The 12,890-nt window shown below is 44.4% G+C and overlaps 1 protein-coding gene across 5 annotated transcripts in view; it reads right to left on the bottom strand.

Moving 5' to 3' along the window:
- NAXD (NAD(P)HX dehydratase) overlaps positions 1 to 12,890 on the bottom strand; it is an 82,885-nt gene that overhangs the window by 33,562 nt on the left and 36,433 nt on the right. For all 5 annotated transcript variants that reach the window (XR_007773782.1, XM_050948893.1, XM_050948874.1 and 2 more), the window contains one exon: positions 3,059 to 3,167. Coding sequence is in view for 4 of the 5 variants with exons in the window: in XM_050948893.1 (XP_050804850.1) it covers positions 3,059 to 3,167 (109 nt within the window). In the remaining variant the exon portion in view is untranslated. The remainder of the gene's footprint in view (positions 1 to 3,058; positions 3,168 to 12,890) is intronic.

Raw genomic sequence — 12,890 nt, forward strand, 5'->3', positions numbered from 1 at the left:
AGCAGTTTCTCTTTGAAGTCTGGTCCTGAAGCTTTTTTGCTGCAGGATGGCCACCTTAAAGTCTGCTGTAGTGTGGCCAGGGAGGTTGAAGTGTTCTCCTACAGGTTTTTGTATATTGCCATTCCTAATATCTGATTTGTGTCCGTTTATCCTTTTCCGTAGCGACTGTCCAGTTTGACCGATGTACATAGCAGAGGGGCATTGCTGGCATATGATGGTGTATATTACATTGGTGGACATGCAGGTGAATGAAACAGTGATGGTGTAGCTTATCTGGTTAGGTCCTGTGATGGTGTCGCTGGTGTAGATATGTGGGCAGAGTTGGCATCGAGGTTTGTTGCATGGATTGGTTCCTGAGCTAGAGTTCCTATGGTGCGGTGTGCAGTTACTGGTGAGAATATGTTTCAGGTTGGCAGATTGCCTGTGGGCGAGGACTGGCCTGCCACCCGAGGCCTGTGAAAGTGTGGGATCATTGTCCAGGATGCGTTTTAGATCCCTGATGATGCGTTGGAGAGGTTTTAGCTGGGGACTGTATGTGATGGCCAGTGGAGTCCTGTTGGTTTCTTTCTTGGGTTTGTCTTGCAGTAGGAGGCTTCTAGGTACACGTCTGGCTCTGTTGATCTGTTTCCTTATTTCCTCGTGCATGTATTGTAGTTTTGAGAATGCTTGGTGGAGATTTTGTAGGTGTTGGTCTCTGTCCGAGGGGTTAGAGCAGATGCGGTTGTACCTCAGTGCTTGGCTGCAGACAATGGATCGTGTGATGTGCCCGGCCATCACATACAGTCCCTAGCTAAAACCTCTTCAAAGCATCATCAGGGATCTACAACCCATCCTGGACAATGATCCCATACTTTCACAGGCCTTGGGTGGCAGCCCAGTCCTCGCCCACATGCAACCTGCCAACCTGAAACATATTCTCACCAGTAACTGCACACTGCACCATAGGAACTCTAGCTCAGGAACCAATCCATGCAACAAACCTCGATGCCAACTCTGCCCACAAATCTACACCAGCGACACCATCACAGGACCTAACCAGATCCGCCACACCATCACTGTTTCATTCACCTGCATGTCCACCAATGTAATATACACCATCATATGCCAGCAATGCCCCTCTGCTATGTACATCGGCCAAACTGGACAATCTCTACGGAAAAGGATAAACAGACATAAATCAGATATTAGGAATGGCAATATACAAAAACCTGTAGGAGAGCACTTCAACCTCCCTGGCCACACTATAGCAGACTTTAAGGTGGCCATCCTTCAGCAAAAAAACTTCAGGACCAGACTTCAAAGAAAAACTGCTGAGCTTCAGTTCATCTGCAAATTTGACACCATCAGCTCAGGATTAAACAAAGACTGTGAATGGCTTGCCAATTACAAAACCAGTTTCTCCTCTCTTGGTTTTCACACCTCAACTGCTAGAACAGGGCCTCAGCCTCCCTGATTGAACTACCTCATTATCTCTAGCTTGCCTGCATATATATACCTGCCCCTGGAAATTTCCACTACATGCATCTGACGAAGTGGGTATTCACCCACGAAAGCTCATGCTCCAAAACGTCTGTTAGTCTATAAGGTGCCACAGGATTCTTTGCTGCTTTTACAGATCCAGACTAACATGGCTACCCCTCTAATACTTTTCACTAATATAGAATCTTTACATCAAATAATTTTTAAAAATAAAGAGAACAGGAGTCGGAGTGGTTTTGGGGATTTCTGCATTAAAACTTTCTCCATCACATTCAGGATACTTTAACCTTCTGGTTTAAGTGTTTCTTGAATCTACTGTTTTGTAAATTTCAAGTTTAGATGTCAAGATCTCTGAAAAACCCAGCAATCCAACTGTCTGTTACTATCACTGATTAGCCCAGCATTTCGCTTCATCAAAATTTTCTGTATTGTACATGCAGCTTCCGGCATTAAACTGAAACATTAACTTTGGTGTGATACAGTTATTGCTGTCATATGTTAACAGTTTGTTCCTGTCTGCGTAGAGATATTTAAATGCTCTTTTTAAAAACTTTTCACCAAGATATGAAACAAGCAAGAATATTGTTTCAACTAGAATAAGAAGTTTATATTTATTTATTATAATGAATAGCAACTCCTCCAATGTGTGGGTACACATTTGCTTACTGATATTGTTCTTGGCAAAGAGTTTTCAAACCTGGGTGCCTAAAGCGAGTTGAAGCTTAAGCATTTCAATGACTATTTTTGATCATTTCCATTTTGGTGGTGAATCTGTTTTAAAAAAAAAAAAGGGGGGGGTGGGAGGCGGAAGAGGAGGTTGGGGACAACATTTTCTGACACAGGTGCCTAAAGTTAGGAGCCTAAATATGGAGTTAGGTGCTTAACTTTAGACATCTGCGTTAGAAAATGTTGGCCTTTGTTTTTACAGATTTACCATCAAAATGAAAGTGATAAAGAATAACCACTTGGATGCATAAGCTTCAAGCCTCACTCTGAGTTTCCGATAGTGAAAATATGACTTTGGGCTGGTCTAAAGGGCAAGCTAGCAGCAAGCCAAACGACAACTCCACAGTGTATAAGTTTGCCTCCCATTTGAAAGTGGAGTACATCCAAGTGTACTTCATAACTGTTACTGTGTGGTAGCAGAGTCCATACAGTGACTTAATGTGCAGCGATCTAGTGTGCTACAGAGTCTCACCGTAGCTTGCCATGCACCAACTTGCCACATAGACAAGTCCTAAGATCTATGACCCTCACCACAAAGGCTAGGCAACTCCTAGTTTTAACTTTTCTCTTTAAATTATAGTTACTAACATTTAGCAACCAACAGATCTTAACTACTACCCGTCATAACAAAAAGAAATCATTTACAGAAAGTTCATTTGAAGGCAGTTTTGATTCACTTATAGCCAGTAATTCTATTACAGATGTTGCTTTCCAACTATATTTTAATGGCTCCAGTAAGCCTATTACACAATAACCCCACTGAAAAACATTCGTTTAGCTGCACAGAAGCTGCAAACTTGGTTTATAAATTCAGTAACGAAGATACAGAGCAAAATACTAGAGTATACATTACCTTAGCATTCTCAAGTAGTACGTCATCTCTACCTAAACCAGGTCCTATGACAACTGAATGCAGTCGCGGCAACCACTTTTCCACTTCATGAACAGCATTAGGACTGTCACTAAGTAGAGAAAACAAGTACAAAGCATTTACTTTCAACACAATCAAATCTGAAATCTAGGATCTCCCATGTATATCAGAGGTTAGCCAAACATTACTGCTATCATGCTGGTTTTTGCCCCCTAGTGAAATAAACAGATTTTTGTTTTGTTGCAAGTTAGTTTGTTTTTTAATCTTACTGGGGAGAGGAGACTTGGGAACAATTTTGGGCCTGAGCCCGAGGGCTCTCTAAGGAGTTAACACAGGCCACAGTCTTGCAATTAGATCTGTGCAGGCAGATTCTGATCCCACAAGGAATCCTGTTCACTTGAACAGGATGCCACACAGATCCACCCTCATGGATCTACTTGCACAATCAATGCCTTAATTAGGAGTTCTAGGGACCAGGATCTTTATGCTCAAACGCCCAGCTATTTCATTAGTTAAAAAGGACTGGTGTTCTCTGTTCTATATAGAGCACAGGCTCCCCTCAAATCACTACCTAAAACTGTAAAGAAACCACCTTTGAAAAATAGATTTGTGGTAAACGATGCATCTATTTACTTATCCTTCACCTTTCCGAAGGTAAGGTTCACTTACTGAAATTACTGTATGCCTCAACTGTAAAAAAAAAAAAAAAAGTCAAACAAGTGGAGTTCTACAAAACTCAGATTTGAGTTTTAAACTATGCCAGTATGAGGAACTTGGCAAACTACAGTATAAAGGTAAGTGTCATTGAAGAAATAATAGATTCCCATTAGATTAGTACATGAGGCCTTGTGTATACTAGAAAAATGCAGTTGTTTAATTAAACTGATTTAACAGTCAAGCTAGTTCAACTTGTGCAAACCCCAATACAGTGTATCAATACGTTATCAACTTAAGAAACGGTTAAACAGGTTTAAATACATCTAGGATTATGGATTTGCACTGGTTTAAGTAGACTGATTTTTACATCTACACCTCTACCCCAATATAAACTCTGTTCCCGGGAGCCAAAAAATCTTACTACGTTATAGGTGAAACTGCGTTATATCGAACTTGCTTTGATCCGACAGAGTGCGCAGCCCCGGAGTGCTGCTTTACCGCGTTTTATCAGGTCGCGTTGTATCGGTGTAAAAGTGTATTTAGTTAAAACAGTACATCTTTCTATATTGGAAAAAGCCTTAGAGATGGAAGAGATCTCTTAGACCTAATCAGTCTCCCTACAGAATTGTTCCCTACAATACATGCTGTATTTCCCACAGGAATATGAAGGTTACTTACCTGTAATGGAGTTCTTTCAGAGGGATTCTGCATATTCACACTACTGGGGATATGCCAGTGGATACACCTCAGGAAAACCCGCTCATAGCAATGCCAAATGAGAACATCATGCACCCCACCACCACTCCCCTCTGCGTTCTTGAACATTCCAAGGCTGAGGCTATGAAAGGGGGCTTGACGCCCTCTGCCACCTCTGTTCCTTCCACTTCCTCTTCCAACTCAGGGAGATTCTGAGGAGGAGGAGAAGGTGAGCAGGGAGTGTGACAATGCAGAGTCCATCTCAAAGAATTCTCATTACAGGTAATTAATCTTCATGTCTTCTTTTAGTATCCTCTGCATATTCCCACTCATGAGGTAGTTTGACAAGCAGCACTCCTGTAAGGAAGGTATGATTTGGGGTCCTAACTGAATAGGGATCAAAGTAACGCTCTTCCAAATTGCGCTTTCCATTGAGATGCTAAGTCTAGGGAGTAGTGTTTTGTAAATGTTGACAGATCTTTGCAATTTGAACATGTCTATGGTGTGCTACGAAGGCTACCATTGCTCTAGTAGAATGTAATCTAACCCCCAAGGGGGATGGAATGGATACTAGTTCACAGCACTCCTGCTTGCACTGCCTAACCCAACTAGGTAGCATCTATGAAGAGATAGTGTGCTCCATACTGTTATCAGCATATGAAATGAAGACACTGTTAAGACACTAAGTCTTTTAGCATCCAAAGTATGCAGCTCTGTCTTGTTTACATGAGTACAAGGTCTAGGGAAGAGATATTGGATAATAAATCATTTGATTAAGGTGAAAGTCACACACCACCCTGGGAAGGAAACTAGGATTAGAGCAATGCACCACTGTATCCTCTGGAAGACAGTGAATGAAGGATACACCAGGCAAGCACAATCCACTCATTTGTCTAGCTGATGTCACGGCTATGACAAAAGCCTTTTTGATAGACAAGTAGAACAAAGAACACTCTGCCATGGCCTCAAAGCAAGTCTGAGTAAGGACTAATTGGAGATCCCAGGATGGGGAATGAAACTTTTATGCATGGATACTATTGTAAACAGATGGTTAAGGGTTAATGCCTCTTACCTGTAAAGGGTTAAAAAGTTCACCTAGCCTAGCTAACACCTGACCAGAGGAACCAATGGGGGAACAAGATGTTTCAAAAGGAAGGAGGGAAGTTTTTCCTTTGTTTAGAGTTTTCAGTTTCAGCCAGAGTGAAAAGATCAAGGAACCAGCCTCTTACCAGAGTAGTAAGTTTCAGAAAGGAATAGGTTATGTTTATTTCTTTGTAACCTGTTGTATGCAAATTGAGGTAGAATCAAATTGGGTATTTTGAGTATTTTTTTTTTGTATAACTAAATTTGTGCCCAGGGGAACATCCTCTGTGTTTTGAATCTGTTGTCTGAGAGAGTAGCTGGTATGCTAATCTCTCCCAGAGGGTTTTCTTTTACCTTTCTTTTCTTTAATTAAAAGCCTTTTTTCTTAATACCTGATTGGATCTAGAAAAACAAGGAAAAATCAAAGGGACTGGATCTGGACTCACCAGAGATTGGTGGGGGGCAAAAGGAGGGGAGATGGTTAATTTCTCCTTGTTTTAAGATCCAAGGGGTTTGGATCTGTGTTCACCAGGGAATTGGTGCAGTCCCTCAAGGCTACCCAGGGAGGGGAAAGTTTTGGGGGGACAGGGAGTGCTCCAGACACTGAAATTCTGGATGGTGGCGGCGATACCAGATCTAAGCTAGTAATTAAGCTTAGAAGTGTCCATGCAGGTCCCCACATCTGTACCCTAAAGTTCAGAGTGGGGAAGGAACCTTGACATGGTGAGCAGCGGTGAGGGATTTTTCAGAAACCAGAAGTCAGATTTTTTTTTCCCTCCTTTGAGATGCTGGGGAAGCAGTGAAGGAGAGATACCCTGAAGGTGAACAGATAAAGGTTTTTCTAACAAAGCCTTGTTAGAAAGGATTTCCAGCTGGGCTTAGCTGGAGGGTAATTAACAGTTTGCAAGAGGCAAGTTACAAACCAGTTTTTCTGGTCTCTTCTCATTCTGAGAAGTCCAGTTAAAAGCTGTGGGGCTTTTTGTTTTGTTTTTTTACCTTGCAAACCAAGATAGCTCAGGCAGGGCAGCGAAACATGTCAAGCAAAGGAAAAAAACACCATGCTACAGGAACTGGAATTAGCCAAACTCCTGGCTGAGGAGAGCCAAAAGGAATATGACAGACAGATGGCCAGAGATGAGGCTGCCCACAAAAGAGCTATGGAGGACAAAGAAAAAGAAGAGAAAGCAAAGAGGCTGACCACCGGAGGGCTATGGAGATCCAGAGGGACGCCCACAAGCAGGCTCTGGAATTAGCAAGGGCTAAGCAGGATGTGCCAGCCAACCCTAACAACCCTTCTCCAGGTACTATTTCCCATCCCAGAAAATTCCCAACCTACAAGGCAGGTGATGATACTGAGGCCTTCTTAGAAAATTTCGAAAGGGCCTGCCATGGGTACAGTATCCCTACAGACCAGTACATGATAGAGCTGAAGCCACAGCTCAGTGGACCCTTAGCAGAGGTGGTGGCTGCAATGCCTAAGGAACACATGAACGATTATAAACTTTTTCAAACCAAGGCCAGAATCAGAATGGGGCTAACACCTGAGCATGCCTGTCGGCGGTTCAGAATCCTAAGGTGGAAATTAAGATGTGTCATTTACCCGACACGCTTACCACATTGGAAAGAATTGGGATGCCTGGATATCAGGAGCAAGTGCTAACTCTCTGGAAGAGCTGTCCGTCCTAATGCAAATGGAGCAGTTCTTAGAGGGTGTTCCTGAGGAAATAGAAAGGTACATCCTAGATGGGAAGCCCAAAACTGTAACCGAGGTGGGGGAGATTGGAGCCAAATGGGTGGAAGTGGCAGAAAAGAAAAAAATTACTAGAAGTTGGAGCGAATATCAGAGGGGGCAAACTGAAATCAAACCCTATCATCGGAGGCAGCCCAAGGCCCCACCTACAACCCAAGGAAAGCCACAGACACCTTATTGTCCCACCTCACCAGTCTCCAGCAATCCACCTCGGCCCAGTGACCAGTCAGCTGGGCGATGTTTTAAATGTAATGAACTGGGACATATAAAGGCCCACTGCCCCAAGAATCCCAACCGAGTACAGTTCATTACACCAAAGATCCCTAGGCCTAGATGCCTCTCAAATACCCTCAGAGGAAAGGGAAACCTTGAGAGTGGGCGGAAAGAAGGTTATCGCGTGGAGAGACAAAGGGGGAACAAGTGTCAGCTATCCACCAATCCTTAGTGGACCCCAAATTCATCAACCCAGAGGCCCGAGTGACAATTCACCCAGTCATGTCAAAATCTTTAAACCTGCCTACAGCTGAGCTGCCTGTCCAGTACAAGGGCTGGTCAGGAACGTGGACTTTTGCAGTCTATGACAATTATTCCATCCCCATGCTACTGCGGGAAGATTTGGCCAACCATGTGAAGCTGGCCAAGAGGGTGGGGATGGTCACATGCAGCCAGGCCAAGCAAGCTTCCACACCCATCCCTGTTCCTGAGCCGCCCACCAGGGCCCTGTCTGTGTTACCAGAGACCTAGACAGAGGTGGTGGACCCGGATCCCCTGCCAACGACTGCAACAGCCATAGTGCATCTAGTCCCAGAACCGGAACTGGAAAAGCAGCCAGGACCAGAACCGTTGCCAGCACTGATGCCAGCGCTTGCAAACTCATCTACAACTCCAACGCCAGAGGACACCAGCGGGCCTGGACTGGCAGAACCAGCGGACAACCCTACTCAAGAGGCTCTGCCAGAGCCTAAAATATCACATAGTGCACCAGCGAAAAGCGGTTCACAATCAATGAAAACAACCCCATCACCTACATCACTTCCAGAGGGACCAAGCCCAAGTCCACAGTCTAAGGAGAAACTGATGTCTCCAGCTTCAAGGAAACAGTCCCAGGCTGAGCAGAAAGCAGATGACAGCCTTCAGAAAGCTTGGGTGGTGGCACAGAGCACCCAGCCGCCTCTCAGCTCTTGTGAGCGATCCCGGTTTGTTGTAGAACAAGGACTTTTATATAAGGAGACTCCTTCTTGTGGACACCAGGAAGACTGGCATTCTCGAAGACAGTTGGTAGTTCCAACTAAGTTCCGGGTAAAGCTTGTGAGCTTATCCCATGATCATCCCAGTGGTCATTCTGGGATGAACAGAACCAAGGACCAGTTGGGGAAGTCTTTCCACTGGGAGGGAATGGGCAAGGACGTTGCTAATTATGTCCGGTCTTGTGAGGTGTGCCAAAGAGTGGGAAAGCCCCAAGACCAGGTCAAAGCCCCTCTCCAGCCACTCCCCGTAACTGAGGTCCCATTTCAGAGAGTAGCTGTGGATATTCTGCGTCCTTTCCCAAAAAAGACCCCCAGAGGAAAGCAGTACATACTGACTTTCATAGATTTTGCTACCCAATGACCGGAAGCAGTAGCTCTAAGCAACACCAGGGTTAAAAGTGTGTGCCAGGCCTTAGCAGACATTTTTGCCAGGGTAAATTGGCCCTCAGACATCCTTACAGATTTGGGAACTCATTTCCTGGCAGGGACCATGAAAAACCTGTGGGAAGCTCATGGGGTGAATCACTTGGTTGCCACCCCTTACTACCATCAAACCAATGGCCTGGTGGAGAGGTTTAATGGAACTTTGGGGCCATGATATGTAAATTCGTAAATGAACACTCCAGTGATTGGGATCTAGTATTGCAGCAGTTGCTTTTTGCCTACAGGGCTGTACCACATTCCAGTTTAGGGTTTTCACCATTTGAACTGGTGTATGGCCATGAGGTTAAGGGGCCATTACAGTTGGTGAAGCAGCAATGGGAGGGGTTTACACCTTCTCCAGGAACTAACATTCTAGACTTTGTAAGCAACCTACAAAACACCCTCCGACACTCTTTAGCCCTTGCTAAAGAAAACCTAAAGGATGCTCAGGAAGAGCAAAAGGCCTGGTATGATAAACATACCAGAGAGCGTTCCTTCAAAGCAGGAGACCAGGTTATGGTCTTGAAGGCGCAATAGGCCCATAAGATGGAAGCGTCGTGGGAAGGGCCATTCATGGTCCAAGAGCACCTGGGAGCTGTTAGCTATCTCATAGCATTCCCCACATCAACCCTAAAGCCTAAAGTGTACCATGTTAATTCTCTCAAGCCCTTTTATTCCAGAGAGAATTAAAGGTTTGTCAGTTTACAGCCCAGGAAGGAGATGACGCTGAGTGGCCTGAAGGTGTCTACTATGAAGGAAAAAGTGACGGTGGCGTGGAAGAGGAGAACCTCTCCACAACCCTGGAACGTCTGCAGCGGCAACAGATCAAGGAGCTGTGCACTAGCTTCGCCCCATTGTTCTCAGACACCCCAGGATGGACTGAACGGGCATACCACTCCATTGACACAGGTAATGCTCACCCAATTAGAACCCCACCCTACCGGGTGTCTCCTCATGCCCAAGCTGCTATAGAATGGGAGATCCAGAACATGCTACAGATGGGTATAATCCGCCCCTCTAACAGTGCATGGGCATCTCCCGTGGTTCTAGTTCCCAAACCAGATGGGGAAATACGCTTTTGCATGGACTACCGTAAGCTAAATGCCGTAACTCGTCCTGACAACTATCCAATGCCACGCACCGACGAGCTATTGGAGAAACTGGGATGTGCCCAGTTCGTCTCTACATTAGATTTAACCAAAGGGTACTGGCAAGTACCGCTAGATGAACCCGCCAAGGAAAGGTCAGCCTTCATCACTCATGCAGGGGTGTATGAATTTAATGTGCTTCCCTTCAGGCTGTGAAATGCACCGGCCACCTTCCAAAGACTTGTAGATGGTCTCCTAGCAGGATTGGGAGAATCGGCAGTTGCTTACCTCGATGATGTGGCCATTTTTTCTGATTCATGGGCAGAACATCTGGAGCACCTGGAAAAACTCTTCGAGCGCATCAGGCAGGCAGGATTAACTGTTAAGGCTAAAAAGTGTCAAACAGGCCAAAACAGAGTGACTTTACCTGGGACACCAGGTGGGTCAAGGAACGATAAATCCCGTACAGGCCAAGGCGGATGCTATCCAAAAGTGGCCTGTCCCAAGGTCAAAGAAACAGGTCCAATCCTTCTTAGGTTTGGCCGGATATCACAGGCAATTTGTGCCACACTACAGCCAAATCGCTGCCCCACTAACAGACCTGACCAGAAAGACACAGCCAAATGCAGTTAAGTGGACTGATGAGTGTCAGAAGGCCTTTACCCAGCTTAAGGTGACACTCATGTCTGACCCTGTGCTAAGGGCCCCAGACTTTGACAAACCATTCCTAGTAACCATAGATGCATCTGAGCGTGGTGTAGGAGCAGTTTTAATGCAGGAAGGACCAGATCAAGACTTCCATCCTGTCGTGTTTCTCAGCAAAAAACTGTCTGAGAGGGAAAGCCTCTGGCCAATCAGTGAAAAAGAATGCTATGCCATTGTGCATGCCCTAGAAAAGCTATGCCCATACATTTGGGGATGACATTTCCAGATACAAACCGACCATGCTGCGCTAAAGTGGCTTCATACTGCCAAGGAAAACAACAAAAAACTGCTTCGATGGAGTTTAGCTCTCCAAGATTTTGATTTTGAAATTCAACACATTTCAGGAGCTTCTAACAAAGTAGCTGATGCACTCTCCCGTGAAAGTTTCACGGAGTTAACTAGTTAAATTGTCCTTGGAATGTAAAAAAAATCTCTTAGTTTTACATAATTAGTAGTATATGTAAAGGTGCATGTGTTTTATTAATCTGTTTATTCTAAAGTTCTAGGAAGAAATCACCGCCAGTGCGGTTCCACACTATCTGAGATTTGGGGGGCGTGTCATAAACAGATGGTTAAGGGTTGTCATAGTATAATTCCCAAATCTGGACCTTAGCGTCCAGGATATGGGTACCTGCATAAAGTCTTCTAAGCTTAATTACCAGCTTAGACTTTGTAGCGCTGCCACCAATCAGGAATTTTTGGGGCCTGATACCCTCTGGTCCCCCAAAACCTTCCCAGGGGACCCCAAGACCCAGATTCCTTGAGTCTCACAACAAAGGGAAATAAACCATTCCCTCCCACCTCTTTACCTCCTCCCAGGTCTTTCCTGCCTGGGTACACTAGGAGATACCGTGAATCAATTCCTTGAAACCCAACACAGAGAGATCAAGTTTCTCTCTCCCCCTCACCCAGAGGCAATACAGATTCAAGCTGCCTGAATCTAACACAAAGAGGAAATTTACCTTTCCCTCCTTGCTTCCCACCAATTCCCTGGTATATACAGACTCAATTTCTTTGAGCCTTAATTAGGAGAGAAAAATCAACAGGTCTTACAAGCAAAAAACTTTTAATAAAAAAGAAAGAAAAAGAAAGTAAATGGTTTATCTCTGCACTTTAGATGGTAAACAGTTACAGGGTCTTTCAACTTATAAACAATAGAAAGAAACTTTCTCCAGCAGAAACACAATTTAAGCTGTTCCAGCAAGTACACATATGCAAATGGAAAAAAAACAAATTAAAAGACTATGACCGCCTTTTCTTACTTACCATTCTGAATAGATAAGAGACTGTAGCAGAGAGATTGGCAGAAACCTGGTTGCACCTCTAGCCCCATCCAGGACCCAGAGAGAACAAAGCCAAACCCAAAACCCACAAACAAAGGCTTCCCTCCACGAGATTTGAAAGTATCTTGTCTCCTGATTGGTCCTCTGGTCAGGTGTTTGCAGGTCACTGTTTGTTAACCCTTTATAGGTGAAAGAGACATTAACCCTTAGCTATCTGTTTATGACAAGGGTTAATGCCTCTTTTACCTGTAAAGGGTTAAAAAGTTCACCTAGCCTAGCTAACACTTGACCAGAGGAACCAATGGGAGAACAAGATGTTTCAAAAGGAAGGAGGGACGTTTTTCCTTTGATTAGAGTTTTCAGTTTCAGCTAGAGTGAAAAGATCAAGGAACCAGCCTCTTATCAGAGTAGTAAGTTTTAGAAAGGAATAAATAGGTTACGTTTATTTCTTTGTAATCTGTCTTATGCAAATTGAGGTAGAATCAAATTGGGTATCTGAGTAGTTTTGGTTTTTTTGCGTAACTAAATTTGTGCCCAGGGGAATATCCTCTATGTTTTGAATCTGTTGTCTGATAGAGTAGCTGGTATGCTAATCTCTCCCAGAGGGTTTTCTTTTACCTTTCTTTTCTTTAATTAAAAGCCTTTTTTCTTAATAGCTGATTAATTTTTCCTTGTTTTTCTGGATCCAAAGGGATTGGATCTGGACTCACCAGGGATTGGGGGGGAAGGAGTAGGGATGGTTAATTCCTCCTTGTTTCAAGATCCAAGGGGTTTGGATCTGTGTTCACCAGGGAATTGGTGAAGTCCCTCAAGGCTACCCAGGGAGGGGAAAGTTTTGGAGGGACAAGGAGTGCTCCAGACACTGAAATTCTGGATGGTGGC

This window comes from Gopherus flavomarginatus, chromosome 1 (genome assembly GCF_025201925.1).
Source record: "Gopherus flavomarginatus isolate rGopFla2 chromosome 1, rGopFla2.mat.asm, whole genome shotgun sequence".
NCBI lineage: Eukaryota > Metazoa > Chordata > Testudines > Testudinidae > Gopherus > Gopherus flavomarginatus.